Here is a 15666-nt window from a genome sequence, read left to right as displayed (position 1 = left end):
ATTGAGATAAGTATACAATAATGTGTGGTTGTTTAAGGTTAAAAAATGATTCAATTTAGTTGAAATAAGATTCAGTTTTAAAACGGATTGCTATTTTGAAAAGAATTGTATAATTTTATAAGTTAAAATGAAGATCCACCATATTCAATTTCCTGTCTTCCATGTCTTCCTTTATGTACTATCCAAATTACTGTTATTCCTTCCGACACCCGTCAGTCACCCGTTTAATTTTATATGTGTGATTTACAAGGTAGTCCTTATTAATAAGCGATTCTTTATTCTCTTCTGCACGTTAGAATATCTATAATATTATAATCTAAATATCTATATCTATAAAAATATTTCTTGTATATAGTTTATTCTAACTGCCCTTGAAATTTTTAGAGTACAGTTTGGCGCAGCTCATTCTGTTTTTCGTCAGCAAAATGCATCAAACCATCAAATATCATCAAACTGTAAGGCGAAGAAGAAAGAAGACATGTCATGTTCTTATCTTCTCGTCAAACTAAAGCGACGCATCTAATGTGTATAAGGTTTATATTAAGAGTGCAAATTTCAGTGTCACTATGCTTCCTGATTTAGAGACATGATCAGTGAATCTGAGGACACTTTGGCCAAGTACTAAAATAGACCATATGAATACAGTTTTAGATTGAAAATTCATGCAATAAAATTGATTTAAAATTTTAAATAAATTCTAATAGAATTAAATAAAATTTTCTTAATTTAACTCTAGAATGAATTTTATTTGAATTTCATTGAAATAATTTCTTTTTTTTTAATTTTATCTAACTTTATGATTTAACGTCGAATCATAGATATAAATAAAATAAATGTAAAATATAAAATATCATTTGATAATTGCAGGTACAATTATGAATTATTTTTGATTACGTACAAAATTAATGATTACACAAGAATTCAAATAAGAAGGAACACACAGTGATTTCTTTGCAATGCAAATGAATTTATTTCTTCATCGAATTTCTCATACAAAGCATATATCATTAGTTTCATCAACTGTTTCCTTGAGCCAGTCGATAAATGAAGCAATCCTGGTGTAAACACTTGGTACTAGAGGCCGGCCACATTCCACGCCGAAGGATGCCACTCCAACAGCCACAGGCTTACCACTCATTGGATCGTCATAAACCGCTGGACTTCCGGAATCACCCTGAAAACATCCCATTTTGTGTTGCATTGTATTAAAGATTATTTTCAAGGAATATATTTTAAATACCGTATACAAACCAATTGTTACAGCTGAGCTGCTTATATGTGACATATAGCAACACTTCATGCTTATATATATATATGCCTTTTTTAAGATTATTTTTATTTTCACTTAACAATTATCAATATATAAAATAATTATTTGAGTTTTGATTTGCAGTATTTGATTTTGAAGGATTAGAAAAACCTTATTACTAAACTATTACTTATTTTTAATTGGTTTTATAAAAAAAATCAAACTAATTTCTTTCCAAATATTTTTCTAAAATTGTTTACTCTCTTTTATTAAGATGTTTAAAATTAATTGAACAATGGAAAAACTTATGAATTATCGGATTGAAATAAGTGCTTACTTCGAAAAATTCTTTTCGTTTTTATTTGCACTGACAAATTCTTATAACAACATTCTTAATTATTTTTTATTTATTATGAACTACTCTTCATTTTCTTATTTGTTTTGAAATTTGATGTTGTCATAAAATATTTCCACTGAAATATTATTTAAACTATTTCTGCGCATATGCAGAAATAAAGAAGTTGGAACCATGTTCAAATGGAATCTTTAAAATAATTTCTCTCTTTTCATAAAATTATACTGCTTTACCTAACCTTTTACTTGAAGACTGACTACTTTAAGAGGAAATTGATTATTTATATATTAGTGATTTAAACATTATTTATTATTTGAATAGATAGCATTTATAAATCGAAAAAGTTGAGGTGATGTGGGGAGAACATTGTAGTTCCGCATTACATATGCATGAATCAACACTGTTAAGATATATTGATATAAAATTAATTTTTTAAAGATTTCAGTGTTTTCTTTATTTTTTTAAAAATATTTTTAACTTCAGTTTAGTTTTTAAAAATAGAAAAAATGTTTCAACTGTCGTTGTGCTGTAGCAATCGTTGTAATTAAGAGAAAGTGAGCAGACTTTCCGAATTAGTTGAGACAGTCCAGATTTCTGATTGTGTCACGGTTAAAACTCACTAATATTTAATTCTAAATAAGGTGAAAAGAAGAATTTTTTTAAAAATGGAAACGATTTTTTAATTAGAATGATTTTTTTTCCAATTTTGCACACAATATGTGGCATTATAATAAATGGCTTATCATACTGTAGGGAAAGTAGTATAATACAACAGCAAAATAAGTTATTTTACATCTTTCCTTAAGTTGATTTTCATGATATTTAACTGTATGCTTTTTGGAAACTTTATATATTCTTTATTTGGATTTGCCTATCACAATCTGAATTACCAATCTTCTTAAGCGTTAGGATTACTATTAAAAATCATTTATCATTTAAAGATAAAGCTTATAATTAGAATCCCACTTTTCATAGTATTAAAATGGCATTTAAAAAATTAGATATTTTTCTAACGTTTTAAAATCATAAAAAAACGAAAATTCAGATACGTAACAGTTAAAAGTGATGTAATATAGCAGGCCTCCATGGGGTGTACCCTGGTTAACACTAAATCTGCTACGGCTTTGCCTCCTTCCTGGTCTCTTGGAAGGCTAGAGACCTAATGGCGTCATAGCCAATCTTCTCGGCATTTATAATAAATAAATAAATATTTCAAATTACAAAATGGATGTACTCACATAGCAAACTCCAGTAGGTCTTGATGAGTAAACACAAATATTCCTGTCTGTTACAGTAATTCCCCCAAATGCATCAATGGACTGGCATATAGGTATCGGTAGTACGGACAGCTTAGTCGTCATCAAAATTTTAGGTGCATCTTTATTATCTGTATGACAAAATATTCAAAATTGAGTTTGAATAAATAAATTTAACAACAAATTTAGAAGCTAAATATTTTTTCTGATCAATTAAATCCAAATAAGATATTTAAATATACAATTGTGTTGCACTTGGGGATTAACTTTTCCCCCCCAAGTCAAATTTATAAAGGATTTTGTTGAAACATAGTTATAAGTATTTTGTTATCCCACTATTAGTTATACATAATCTGAATTGGAATAAAGGGACATTTAAACATTTTTATAAAGTGCCATTTAACCAATTTGTAAATCATAGTGTATGCGATTCCATCATCTTATTTAAGAATTTTTGAAATGTGTCTATGCAATCGATATGAAAACAGCAATAAATTTAAATATTAAAAATCATTCGCCATAGATTTAATATATGAAATAGCTATTGTATTTTAACACGAATTGAAATAACATCAAGTAGCTCATATAGGATGTACTATCTAAATAGTAAATAAAATAATTCGTACATAGATAGTTAAATATTAAAAAAAAAGTGTTCTATAAACAACTGCACATCCTGAGTTTAATTATGACTCAATATTTTATTTCTAAGCCATTACAGATAGGTATGTACTTACGTACTCAATAAAGTTCTAAATTGCACGCATAATTTTTAAAATATTGTTTTAATCAATAAAAGCAGAGATGAAAAGTTCATCATGTAAAAATCTTTATACAGCCTAAAGAGATTCAAACTGACCAAGCTATGAATCTTTGGATTTCATGATTTTAGTCCTTCAAGAAATTCCGAGTGTTGATTAATGGTTACTATTCAAATTATCCACTGAAAAGTCTAAATCAATGATAGTCGTAATTCTGTCCATTTTAGTCGAACAAAAAGTAACTTTTTTGTCTAAATTTGAGCATATCAAAAGCATTTTGCTAAATATGATTAAAATGAGTGGAAGATTTGAATAAAAATTTTACCTACGTAATATTTATAGCAATACTTTTACTGAATCAAAAATAAAAAAAAGTATGGTAATTGTAATGAATTTACATCAATTTTGCAACGGGTAATATATAGTATTTGCTCATTATTTATAAACTAGCTATTAAGCTATGCTTAAAGTGATTTTAGATTCTTATTATTTCATCATAAAAATGTTTTGGCGGTTTCAAAATGTTACATGTATGCATCATTATTTAAAATAAATAAATAAATTTATAAAAATACATTATAAAAATATTTGATGCAGAACATTAAATATCACATGAATGGAAAGGATAATAATGATAATTACTTCTTCTTAATCATACTTTTAAATTATGAATGATAGGTGAATGATAAGTGATGTCGCTTTTGAAGATCTTTTCTGAAAATTTGAAATGGCGTTTAACGACCAGAGAGCTATTTGAGTACGAATTGCACTATTTCAACTGTTTATCTTGAATTTTATAAAAATTCGATAATAATCCACCGACATCTCAGGGCGTTCGCTGGCTGTGCATATCAGATTAAGAATACTGTGCATATCAGATTAAGAATAATTGTAAAAAAAGGAATATTTTTGTTGAAGAAAGATGTAGCAAGGCTCTAAAAGCGTATTTGTAAAGAATATTTGGAGAACGATAGAATTTTTTTGCAGAAACCAAAGTTATTTACATTTAGGTGAAATCTCGAATTCGTTAGCCTATTTTTTGGAGTGTATTGCTTAATTATATTTCTTTAAGTCCCATACAAATTTCGAAATTTATAAGTTCTGGAATCTAGCAATGAATATCATCCTATTCGTCAGAAATTTTTATACGTCCATAATTAAGCACCCATGAATATAATTTAAGTTACAACAAATGTCAGGAAAAACGAGTTTACTTTTTTTTCCCCAAATAACATATTATTCTGTATTGAATTAGTTCAGAGACACTTAAATTTCAAATAAGACGATTCATCCTGAATAATTCGATAAGACCATATAAGGATATATTGATTAATAAAATTCTTACTATAGGATGTTCTGCCCCATCCCATAGCCTGTACATACAGAAGATCGAAATTCTTGCCAGATTCCGGCAAACATATGAATTGTATCAAATCAATCATTTCCACTGGGGAAGAGACTCGGAGTACAGCTATGTCATATCCCGATGCAGTGTTTTTGTACTGGGGATGTGCCGCCACCTCTCTGAACTGGATACGAGTTTCCGGACCTTCGCGATTAATGTTGCCAATGATTCCATAAAAAGCTGTGGCTGGTTCAACAACATTATTACTGTAAAATAAATTTAAACAAAATATTTTAGATAAAGGATCTAAGCAAATTACCTAGACATATAGAAAATAAGGTTAATAGTGTCAATTTAGTTGCATACATGATGTAAATCGGTATTAACACAATTACTTTATGTCACATGATAGATCAAAATATACTTATTTTCAATAAATGGGTTAATTCATCTAAACTTAGGCGCAAGAGCTCTGTAGCCTAGAAAAATGATCTGCTTTAGCTTACGTTTAATGCTGAATTGTAACGTTGTATCATAATACCTTTCTGCTATTTATACCCCTTGCGAAAATTAACATAGACTCTTTCAACTCAAAATTTAACCAATTCATCAAAAGACATGGTTCTGTTTTTACCTATTTCAATTTGCTTAGCTTATACTATATTATAATTGGCATGATATATATCGGAATCAGCATAATTAGTTTATGCCACATATTATTTTTAACACACTTTTCCTTCAATAAGTAAGCTCATTCGAACCTATGTGTAAAAGCTGTGATGTGTAGTAAAGCGATGTGAGTTAATCAATGGCTTAAAATTTAGAAGTAACAATGTGCAATAGTATCATTCTGCTATTAGCTGAGTCTCTTAATCAGTTCATCATAAGATTTCAACCTTTTGTGACCTATCCCCTCAGGACCGGCTTATGTTTCATTTCTTTTTGTCTGTGGGCATCTAATCGAAAACACTACATTATTGTTTTCCCAATAACAAACATATTTCTTTTTACCAAGACAAGCATGAGAAACTAACTGCAAATAAATGCTGAAAATGATACAACTGTGGCTTGTTTAATGGGTATAATGTTTTTTTAATAGAACGAAAACATATTATCATCAATGACTAGCTTTAAGTACAATCATTAGCCATTAAAGTCCATTGTGGGCTTTCTCAATACATATTACGGGTTAAAATTTTTCTCCATTTATTCCTTAGGCTCTTTTTCTCTCCAAGAAACATTTTTTAACCATAAACTTCACTATCATTGTAGATTTCTTCCGAGGAGTTTAATAATAATAATATTGAACGTTATCTGTGTTCTGGACATTTTGGAGAAATAATTGTGCAAGAAAAGAGTTGCATTGTGATAACAGTTATTTCGATTCAGTTACTGGAATGGATTTAATTTCGTTGATAAAATAACTCTCGAAGACGTTCTCTATCAAACAAAGGATTCCTCAGGGAAACTAAATTCAAAACCAACTACAAAATATTACGACTTTAACTGTTTTTAATTTTCATAACAATGATAATGTATTGTACACAACGCTGTAAATTGCATCGAAAAACTAGAAACCTTTCAAGCAAATGCTATGTTGTAACAAAAATAATTATGTGGTTGAACTTTTACATTCTAAATCCTTGTAACTAACATTTAAGGCAAGACATTGTTTAGTTCAGAATGATAAGAAATATATTCATTAGAAATTTCAAATGAAAATATTTTTTAAATAAAGAGATATAAATGACAAAAAATCTGGAAAACAACAACAAAAGGAAAGAAATTAAATATTTTGAATTAGTTTGTAAAATAATGATGCAGATGAATAAAATATCTAATTTTCAAAATCAGGAACGTTATATGCATCTCTTCAGGGGGAAAAATATGCAAGCATTAAGTATTTTATATATCAGAAAATTAAATCAAGAACCTCACTTATTGTGATAACTTATATTCATTAAATATTAATTAAGAATATTCATCTGCAATTTCATAATAAATATATGAATATTTTTTAAAATTCATTTTGATTCATGGAAATAGAACAATCAACGTGAATTGCATTGTTTGCTAAAGAATCGTGTGGGTTCTGCTATGTTTTCTTTACTTGATCCTGTTTAAAATTTCTAAGCCTGTCTCTCACTTTTCTCTTGAAATTTAAACACAGTGCAATATATTATAAAACAATTATAGTAGGTATGTCTTTTCTTGCATTTTGTTGATGCCAAATGGGCCTTTTTTCAAAATCTGATAGTAGTTCAGGCTTCACGAACCACAAGGCATTGTATTTCCCTATGTTTATTAGTACTATTTTCCTGAAGAAAGTCTTAATATTCAATTTATTAAATTTCTTTTAGCTTTGCTGTTTTTTAAGTATAAATCATATAGCCTCAGAAGACATCCCGATTTTAAATTTCTTTTTACATTTCTAGTTTCATTTGCACTACAGGATTATTTTGTATGTGATTTCTGGAAGTCCTCCTCAAGAATCCTTATAACAAAAATCGTACGAAACATTGGTTGGACTTTTATTGATTTTTCTATATAGTAAGAATTACGTTTTAGTAAATTATTTGAAAATATTGATGTCTTAAATGTTACATATATCAAGGTTTCATAAAATAACATTTCAATTTAATTAGTTAATAGAAATGGAAATGTATTGAATAGAATGAGATTTTATTAAGTAGCGAAAAAAAAAGAATCCTGAAATGTGACTTTTGATTAAATTGATGAAAAGAATAGAATGATTTCAGAAAACTGTACTTTATTTTAAAACAATATGTAAACCCTTCAAAGTATCTCAAGTTTAAAATGAGAATTTACTGGATAAGTAAAACATTTCACTTGCTTGGCGAGTGCAGTAAGAATAATATAGTTCAGTTGACCGCATTTCTGGTGAGGAAATATCCTCCTACCGTAAAGATTATACGTATACGGTGATGAACATTTCACAGTAACCACCATAAACTTGTTTTTATAACTGCGATACCTAACATTTTACCTAACATTACTCATGTTTTATTCAGCACTCAGACACTAGGAATATCGTTCATTGTCAGGGTTAATAAGTTATTAAGCATGCATCATTACTTTATTGATGGCCATTTCAAAATAAGATTATTTTTTAATATGCAAAATCACATTTGAGATAAGTAGGAGGATATAAAATACTTACGATTGTACGCAATGAGCTGCAGTCATTACAATAGTTGGAGAAATCAAGAAGGAACTACAGTGGTACGTGTCATTTAAGTATAAAGCAACCTGTAGTAGACAAATTAATTATATGTAAATGAATCCAAAGTACATCAATAAGTCATCTGAATAGAATTATTCATTTACGAATATTATTTATATAATAGGAAAAAGCTGATACAATTTTATTTTAAAAGATAATATACGAAGAATTGTGAGAGCGGTCAATAAATATATGAATTTTTATATCATTTTATTTTGCATAAAATACCTTCAGGTTTCTCATTGATTTTTTTTAACGCATAAAGTAAAAATATTTTTCATGGCATATATTATTTATTCTATATGTCTGAAAGCCGATTAATAAACCTTCTTTTGAATTCCCTTGAAGAATAATTTTAAGTCAGGCAAAGAATGGTTCAAGGTTAAATAAATAAAGGAAGGATTCTTCTGTTTTTCATTTCAAGTTTCATCTCAGCAAAACGTATCAAAGTTACGATGAATGATGGAGAATTATATCAAATATTAAAATATTATATATATATTCTCTTTTTCTGGTTTCTGAATAATGAAAGGTAAGGAAAAAATAACCAGGAAGTCCTATCTTTTTGCTATGGCTCTCTTAGTCTATCCTACTTTTTAATTGTTTGAATTCCCAACTAAAAACAAACTTCAGTAGATTGTATATTTACAGATTATAATTGAATTTGTAAACTGAACTTGTAACAGAACTATAATTGAAATACCTTTATAAGAATTAAAATAAAAGTCAAAGTTTCTCTTGAATACAGAATGTTTGAACTTGAAGATTAACTACTGAGAATTGCATCTAGTTGTAGTTTAGAATCTGAATTAAAGAAAAAAAATATTTATTTACTCCCAGTGGGTTGTTTAGTACTGAAAATTTTTCTCGAATAATACAATTCTAAATTCATATCTTTTTTTATTGTTTTCAATACAACAAACATTTAATTTAAAATAATAATTGCCATAATATTCTAAGCAATCTAATGAAGAAAATTTCATTTTTACGTACCATCCAGGGAAATTCACCTTCTTTTGCTTCTCTTCCATTTATAATCCCAAGATCCAAATTTTCTACAAGGGAACAATGGCTTAGTAATTACATTAATTTCTTCATTTGCATTTGTTTTGCATTTCTTATGAATATTAATGCTCTACATTCCAATGAAAAAAATAAAAGCTTGTGAATGTTGCAAAATTCGAACTTTAGTATTAGTAACACATCTAAAGTATGAAAAATAATTAGAGGGAAAATGAATATCATATTTAAAATTAACGGTTTTTTTCCCTCCATGAACTGTTTTGTTCTTTCAATGAGCCATGAATTAAAATGCATGTTTTATTTTAAAAATAATATGTTTTCCACACTAAAAATTAGGAAAATATATTTTGATTTCATTATAATGAACCATACATTTAAAGAAGGAAAAAATGAATGCTAATCTAAAATCATTTGCATTTTTTTAATCGGCTGTTAATTAAATTATTTGATATTCGTTTACAAATCAGATGTCTTTTCTTTCATAAATTAATGCCAAATCCGTTTTAATTTTAACTTTATTTCATTATAATTATTATTTTACTGCTTAACAGTCAATTAATTCCCTTTAAATTTCGTTTGAAAATAAAGGTTTGAAGATTTTTTTTTAAATATTTAATATCACTTTACTTTTAATATTAACAGTGAACATATAATTCATAGTATCTGGCGTATCTGAGAAAAATATTATAGAATACAGTTTATTCTGCAATAGAAATAGTATTATTATTTATTCTTTTCACTGATATTCTGAAGCTGAAACAAAGTAATCGGCTTCTACTTTAAAAATAATATCTTACATATTTCAGAAATTTTTAGCTCAAATTTTCTATTAATTTCATTGTAATTTTGATATGCGTAATTTCGAAGATGATTTGGAATACTTTGGCATTTTCTTGAAATGCAAAAATGGAGATCATGCATTTCTGTCAGTTATTTTATTCGAAATTAATAATTTTGTGACACATTTTGCCAAAACTTACCAGTTATTCTATTTGAATTTTCTGTGACATTCTGTTTCATAAACTACAAAATAAAAAAGAAATTATAAGAATCTTTGAACGCTTTATTGTTTTATAAAAACTAAAGAAAATGAATTTTTAAAAGTTCATTTGGTGTTAAAAAACTTTATGAGACATTTATTCTTTTAGATTTATTACAACTTCTTTTAAATCTATTTCCTTTCAAATGCTTTATATCCATAGTGACAATATATTAACTATTTTAAAAATAGACTTTCACTTTTTAGAAGAATTTTTTCTATTTATTTCTCAATCATTTATTATAAATTATCAGAATTTAAATCTTCAAACACTTTTTTTATATTAAAAAATTAAATGAGATCAACATTTCCATCTAGAAACATAACATGTCAAATGTCGCAATTTAAAAATAAACTGAAAAATAAAGTCAAAAAGTGTTTCAAGTGTTAATGCTAAAACATGCATCGATTCAAGTCTGTGAAATGTAATAGTTTTTAAGGAAAAAATAATACACTGTATCAATATTTCCAAAGCCTTAATATTGTATTTAGAAATATTTCAAAAACTTATTACATGTCATTTGTTTACGAATTTTAGTAATGCAATATAATTGCCTCTAAAATTATGCTTTTTAAGAAATTTTTGTGAACGCAATTTCAAAATCGTTTTAATTTGATATTATCCTTAAGAATTTTCAAATGACTAAGTTTTTATACTAACTTTACTGACAATTTGATCTTATATTGGAAATATATCAAAAAATTGCTTGGTTATTTTAAAATATTAATTTTAATTTTCAGAAAAGTTTCCGTTTTTTGCTGTAATCTACGAAACTATTGATAAGAAATCTACACTTTAATTACCAGAATCATGAAATTATAATTGTCATGATATATTAAAATAATCTCTTATAAAATGACCTGACTACGATTGCATAAAAATAATGTTTTAAAATTCCTTAATTAAATTTCTACTTACTGCCAGATTTGCGCAACAACCCCATAACATCATACAACTGAACCAAAGTTTCATTATCGTTTGCTGAAATGAAACACAAACAACTGTGAATAGGATTGAGAAAATACTGAAAAATGCAGCAATTTGCTTTTATTATTCGTAAAAGGATAGTGGATGTGGTTTCCTCAAATCTCTCTCGCATTCTCTTTTATGAATGTGTTGTACCAACTCGCATAAAGTTATTATAAGAATGCGAATCCTTGAATGGAATTTTCGAACAATAACTATAAAATTTTGTTTTGTGAAGAAAATATAGCAGTTTTGCTGAATCTATAATGTGATCCTTGACTAAATTTTTTGGTTATTAATCTTTGGCATGTGGTACAGTATCGGGAGTTGATTTGTGTTTTAGATCAGTATTTTCTAACCAATTGGAATGAAACTTTACACATAATTACAATTATAGTAATAAAAATCACATGTTTTAAGTCCTTCCGGTTTTGAGTTATCGTTTTTACATGTATGCAGTAGTACATGCTTTTTAACTATCTGACAAATTTAGTTTCAAGTTTGATATCTGCATGTTAAATATTATTTTTCAAGGTCTTTTCCTTTTTGGCAATTGTGTTAATTTATAATCAGGCAGCTTAATAGAAAAACTTCCTCTAAATGGTTTCCGCTAAAAATTTGAAAGAAATTTACAAGTTTGGTGTAAAGACCATTCACCAAATTTCATTCATTTAGCTGAAAAATGGTTCTGAGATATCATATTTATAGACAGACAGATAAAAGGCCAAGATGCTCTGAATTCAAAAGTATTTTTATAATTTTTGAATTCAGAGATGTTTGGAATATATAGATTTGTCAAAATATGGAATTTTTTGACAAATAGACAATTACAACATTTTCTCTCTACCTCATATATGGAAAAGTGAAAAAAAAAATATTTTGTTGAAAAATAGCTTTGTCAACGTATTTTAACTTTGCTTGCTTTCATTGAAACTCAATGAAGATAAGATTTTTTGTGTTTTTCCTTTTAATCTATACATATACAATCATTAATTGAAAATATTTTTATAAAAACCATTAGTACTTCATTTTTATTTATATTGTATGTTAAAAGTTCTAAGACCAATTTCTATTTTCAGATATGAAATTTTTATGACATATTTCTGACTTATTTATAACTTAAAGTATTTTCTAAAAATGTAAATTATAGTTATGTTTTGAATGTTCACTTCTTTTAAAAATAATAAATTCTGTTAGAAAAATATTTATTAAGTTTGAAAAGTTTTTAACAAAATATTAATTAGATTATTATAAGTTTTATTGTTTATTTCAAAAGATAAAATTTATTATATTTTACATAAAAATATGTAACAACAATGTAATTCTGATCATGATTAAATTTCTGTCAATGGGCTATTAAAAATGTAAATTTATTTGAAAACTTTTTGTGAGTTCGATTAGAGATATTATGGACTTCGCTTAGAGATTGTAAATAAATGTTTGAAATTTTAAAATTCTGTCAACGCAAAATAACTTTGAATCATTTCTTATTTCTCGATCATTTCTTTTCTGACAATAAATCATGTTTTTGTTAGATTCGTATCATTTAAGAAGAATTTTCCAAGGATTCTAGTTCTAACATGTAAATGCGCTATAACGAATAAGAACTGAAATTCTTATATGATTAGAAGCAAAATCCACTATTACTAGTATATAAAATAAATTAAAGTATTATGCAGGTTTTAATATATTACTTTCATTAACTGCAGTTGAATATGGTTAATTTTTACTATAAATTAATATAAAGTGCCTTGGCATAAGAAGAATCTTTACGTAAAATAAAATAAATAACATCAAATAATTTTCAAAATTAAAAAAAATACAAAGTAGAAACTATTGTATCATACTGATTATTTTTTGGCATTATGAGACTTATTTTAATAAATTTTATTGATAGATTCGATAAATTGTAATAAATTGATCGATAAATTTTATTAATCAAAATTCTTAATATTATCATCTATCAGAACCAATAATTTAAAAAATGATTCATCTGCAGGAAATGAGGAACATCATATGAGAAAATGGCGAATGTGGTTATTGCGATTTCGAAATGCTCATTTAATTTAAATCCTATATAAAGTGCATGGTAACTATTGAGAGTTATGTTACTAGCCAGTAAAGGCCTTCTCTGGGAATCCTAAAGTAATATACTGTCGTAATGAGGGAATAAAAACAATTGTTAAAATAACTTTCATTTTGAGTCAATGCTTAGTTATTTAGCTGCTCGGAAATACTACATGATCTATTGATATCATTTTAAATCATATCAAATTTGTTCGATATTTTTGATTTCAATTATCAGAGATTATAAAATTTTCAGCAAAACCGTATATAGTCTTTTCTCTACTAAGCTGAATAAAAGAATTCTGTTAGCCAAATTTTCAAATGCCTTACATTTGTAGGCTAGGGGATATAATTCAGGATAATATAATTAAGTGGAAATATAGGAAAAAAATCAGTTTTGCAATCCAACATTTTTTCAGAAATAGTAAGAGAAGGGAGCAATATGTTTTGTTAATGAATTAGATAAAATAAAAAGATGTACCAAATAAAATATACAATAATATATAAATTTGCAATAACAAAACAATTTAATTGCAAGAATAACAATGTTACAACTCGTTCGCATCGAAACAGATATTATAAGTAAAAGGCAGTATTAATATTAATCCTTTGCAACATCTTAATTAAGCGTTCAAAAGATGTCTTTCAAAATGACGTTGCTTCATGTATTTTTATTCATAAAACTTTGTTAACGTTATTGTAAATTTTTAATCATTAAACATTGTTAACGTTATTGTACATTTTTATTCATTAAACTTTGTTAACGTTATTGTAAATTTTTATTCATTAAACTTTGTTAACGTTATTGTAAATTTTTATTCATTAAACTTTGTTAAAGTTATCGTAAATTTTTATTCATTAAACTGTGTTAACGTTATTGTAAATTTTTATTCATTAAACTGTGTTAACGCTATTGTAAATTTTTATTCATTAAACTCTGTTAACGTTATTGTAAATTTTTATCCACTTAGATCTTTGTTGTACATTTCATTTTCTTTTACTCAATTCATTGAAAACGATTCCAGAGTATGGGATCCCTTTGCATTTTCGACCATACATTATTTTGCAAGAATCACTTATTTTTAAATAGTTGACGATGATTGAAAACTGTACTGATATTTATGATGAGATATTCTTTGCGTTTTCTCAATTCTAATTTTTCGCAAAGAATAGGATTAGAACTTGTATACTTCAACAAATATTTCAAGTGAACTTTCATTATTCTTTTCGCAGTTGCATTTGGATATTTCATATTGTAATAATCAAAATAGTTTCTACTTTTATTTTTTAAGAGTGTGATATATTTATGAGCCCACGACGAACTAAATAACAATCAATAATCATTGAAAAAATGCACAATTTTTTACATTTTCGACAAATATTATTAAAAAACTTTGTTGATCAATCAGTCCTCTTGACTTTCTCCGGTTTGGATTAGTAAAAATTTTAAAATAAAATAAGAAAAACCTCTCAATGAATGGGATAAGTTAATGGTTTAAAAATAGACTTAATTAAGGTTCTGGTTATATATAAATTCTGGTTGTTGAGGGTATCCTCATTTGTTTAGACCAGCCTTTCTAATACACTTGATTCATAAGAAATTCTTCAAATGAATTATTATTATGTTTGCAAATTTCTATGATGATAGCAATAATTATAATTGTGTTTGGTAAATATACATTTTTATTTATATTGCCCGAAGTTTAAATAATTTAAAACATTGAAAAATGCACACTTTTATGCTTTTAAAATTATTATTTTAAACTAAATCTATGTAAATAAAGAAAAATAAAAATCACCATTTTAATACAAATATTAATTGAAAATTAAAATTAATGAATTAATATGTAGGAAAAATATTTATGGTATTTAATTTTCCAGCGAGCGCACCCTCTATACTTACATGAGAAGTTTTGCTTATTTACTTATTTGCTATGGTATTATAAAATATAAATTTTATGAGAGGTTAATTATTAAAATTAGGTTGTAATTGGGTAAGATTTAATATATTAAGGTTTTTTTACCTGATGATACTTCTTTCACTTCGAAACCTATTCCGTTTCTCTTTTCAGACGCTTTTAATTCGCTTTGTAAAAAGGAACTTTTTATATAAAGAGTATGCCAGCTTCCTTATATAGTTCCGAGTAAGAAGCATTTCTTTATTTTTTACCTAAATAATAATGTAGCTTTTTGGTTGCGGCTGTACTATTTTTATGCATGCCTAGTCATGATTTTAAAACATCATTCAGAAATAAAAAATAGTATTAGTATATTTCTTCTGTAAATTAGTCCACTTGAATATTAAACTTTTTTAAATACAAAATATCTAATAAAATTTATAAAAACTATCAATATCTCAT

General features: G+C 26.4%; 1 protein-coding gene across 1 annotated transcript; it reads right to left on the bottom strand.

Annotated features, from left to right (window-relative positions):
* Nucleotides 1-946: 946 nt before the first annotated feature.
* LOC129976794 (transmembrane protease serine 11D-like) lies at nucleotides 947-15422 on the bottom strand. Its single transcript, XM_056090505.1, has 8 exons — nucleotides 15331-15422; nucleotides 11192-11254; nucleotides 10214-10256; nucleotides 9204-9265; nucleotides 8148-8236; nucleotides 4967-5232; nucleotides 2843-2991; nucleotides 947-1174 (listed from the first exon to the last, which is right to left on the bottom strand). The coding sequence occupies exons 2-8, from the start codon at nucleotides 11243-11245 to the stop codon at nucleotides 989-991; spliced, it is 849 nt and encodes a 282-aa protein (XP_055946480.1). The 5' UTR covers nucleotides 11246-11254; nucleotides 15331-15422; the 3' UTR covers nucleotides 947-988.
* Between the last annotated feature and the right edge of the window lie 244 nt (nucleotides 15423-15666).

The sequence above is a fragment of the Argiope bruennichi genome, chromosome 1 (assembly GCF_947563725.1).
Source record: "Argiope bruennichi chromosome 1, qqArgBrue1.1, whole genome shotgun sequence".
NCBI classification, from domain to species: domain Eukaryota; kingdom Metazoa; phylum Arthropoda; class Arachnida; order Araneae; family Araneidae; genus Argiope; species Argiope bruennichi.
The sequence above is the reverse complement of the archived record's forward strand: the minus strand, read 5'-3'. Positions and strand labels throughout refer to the sequence as shown.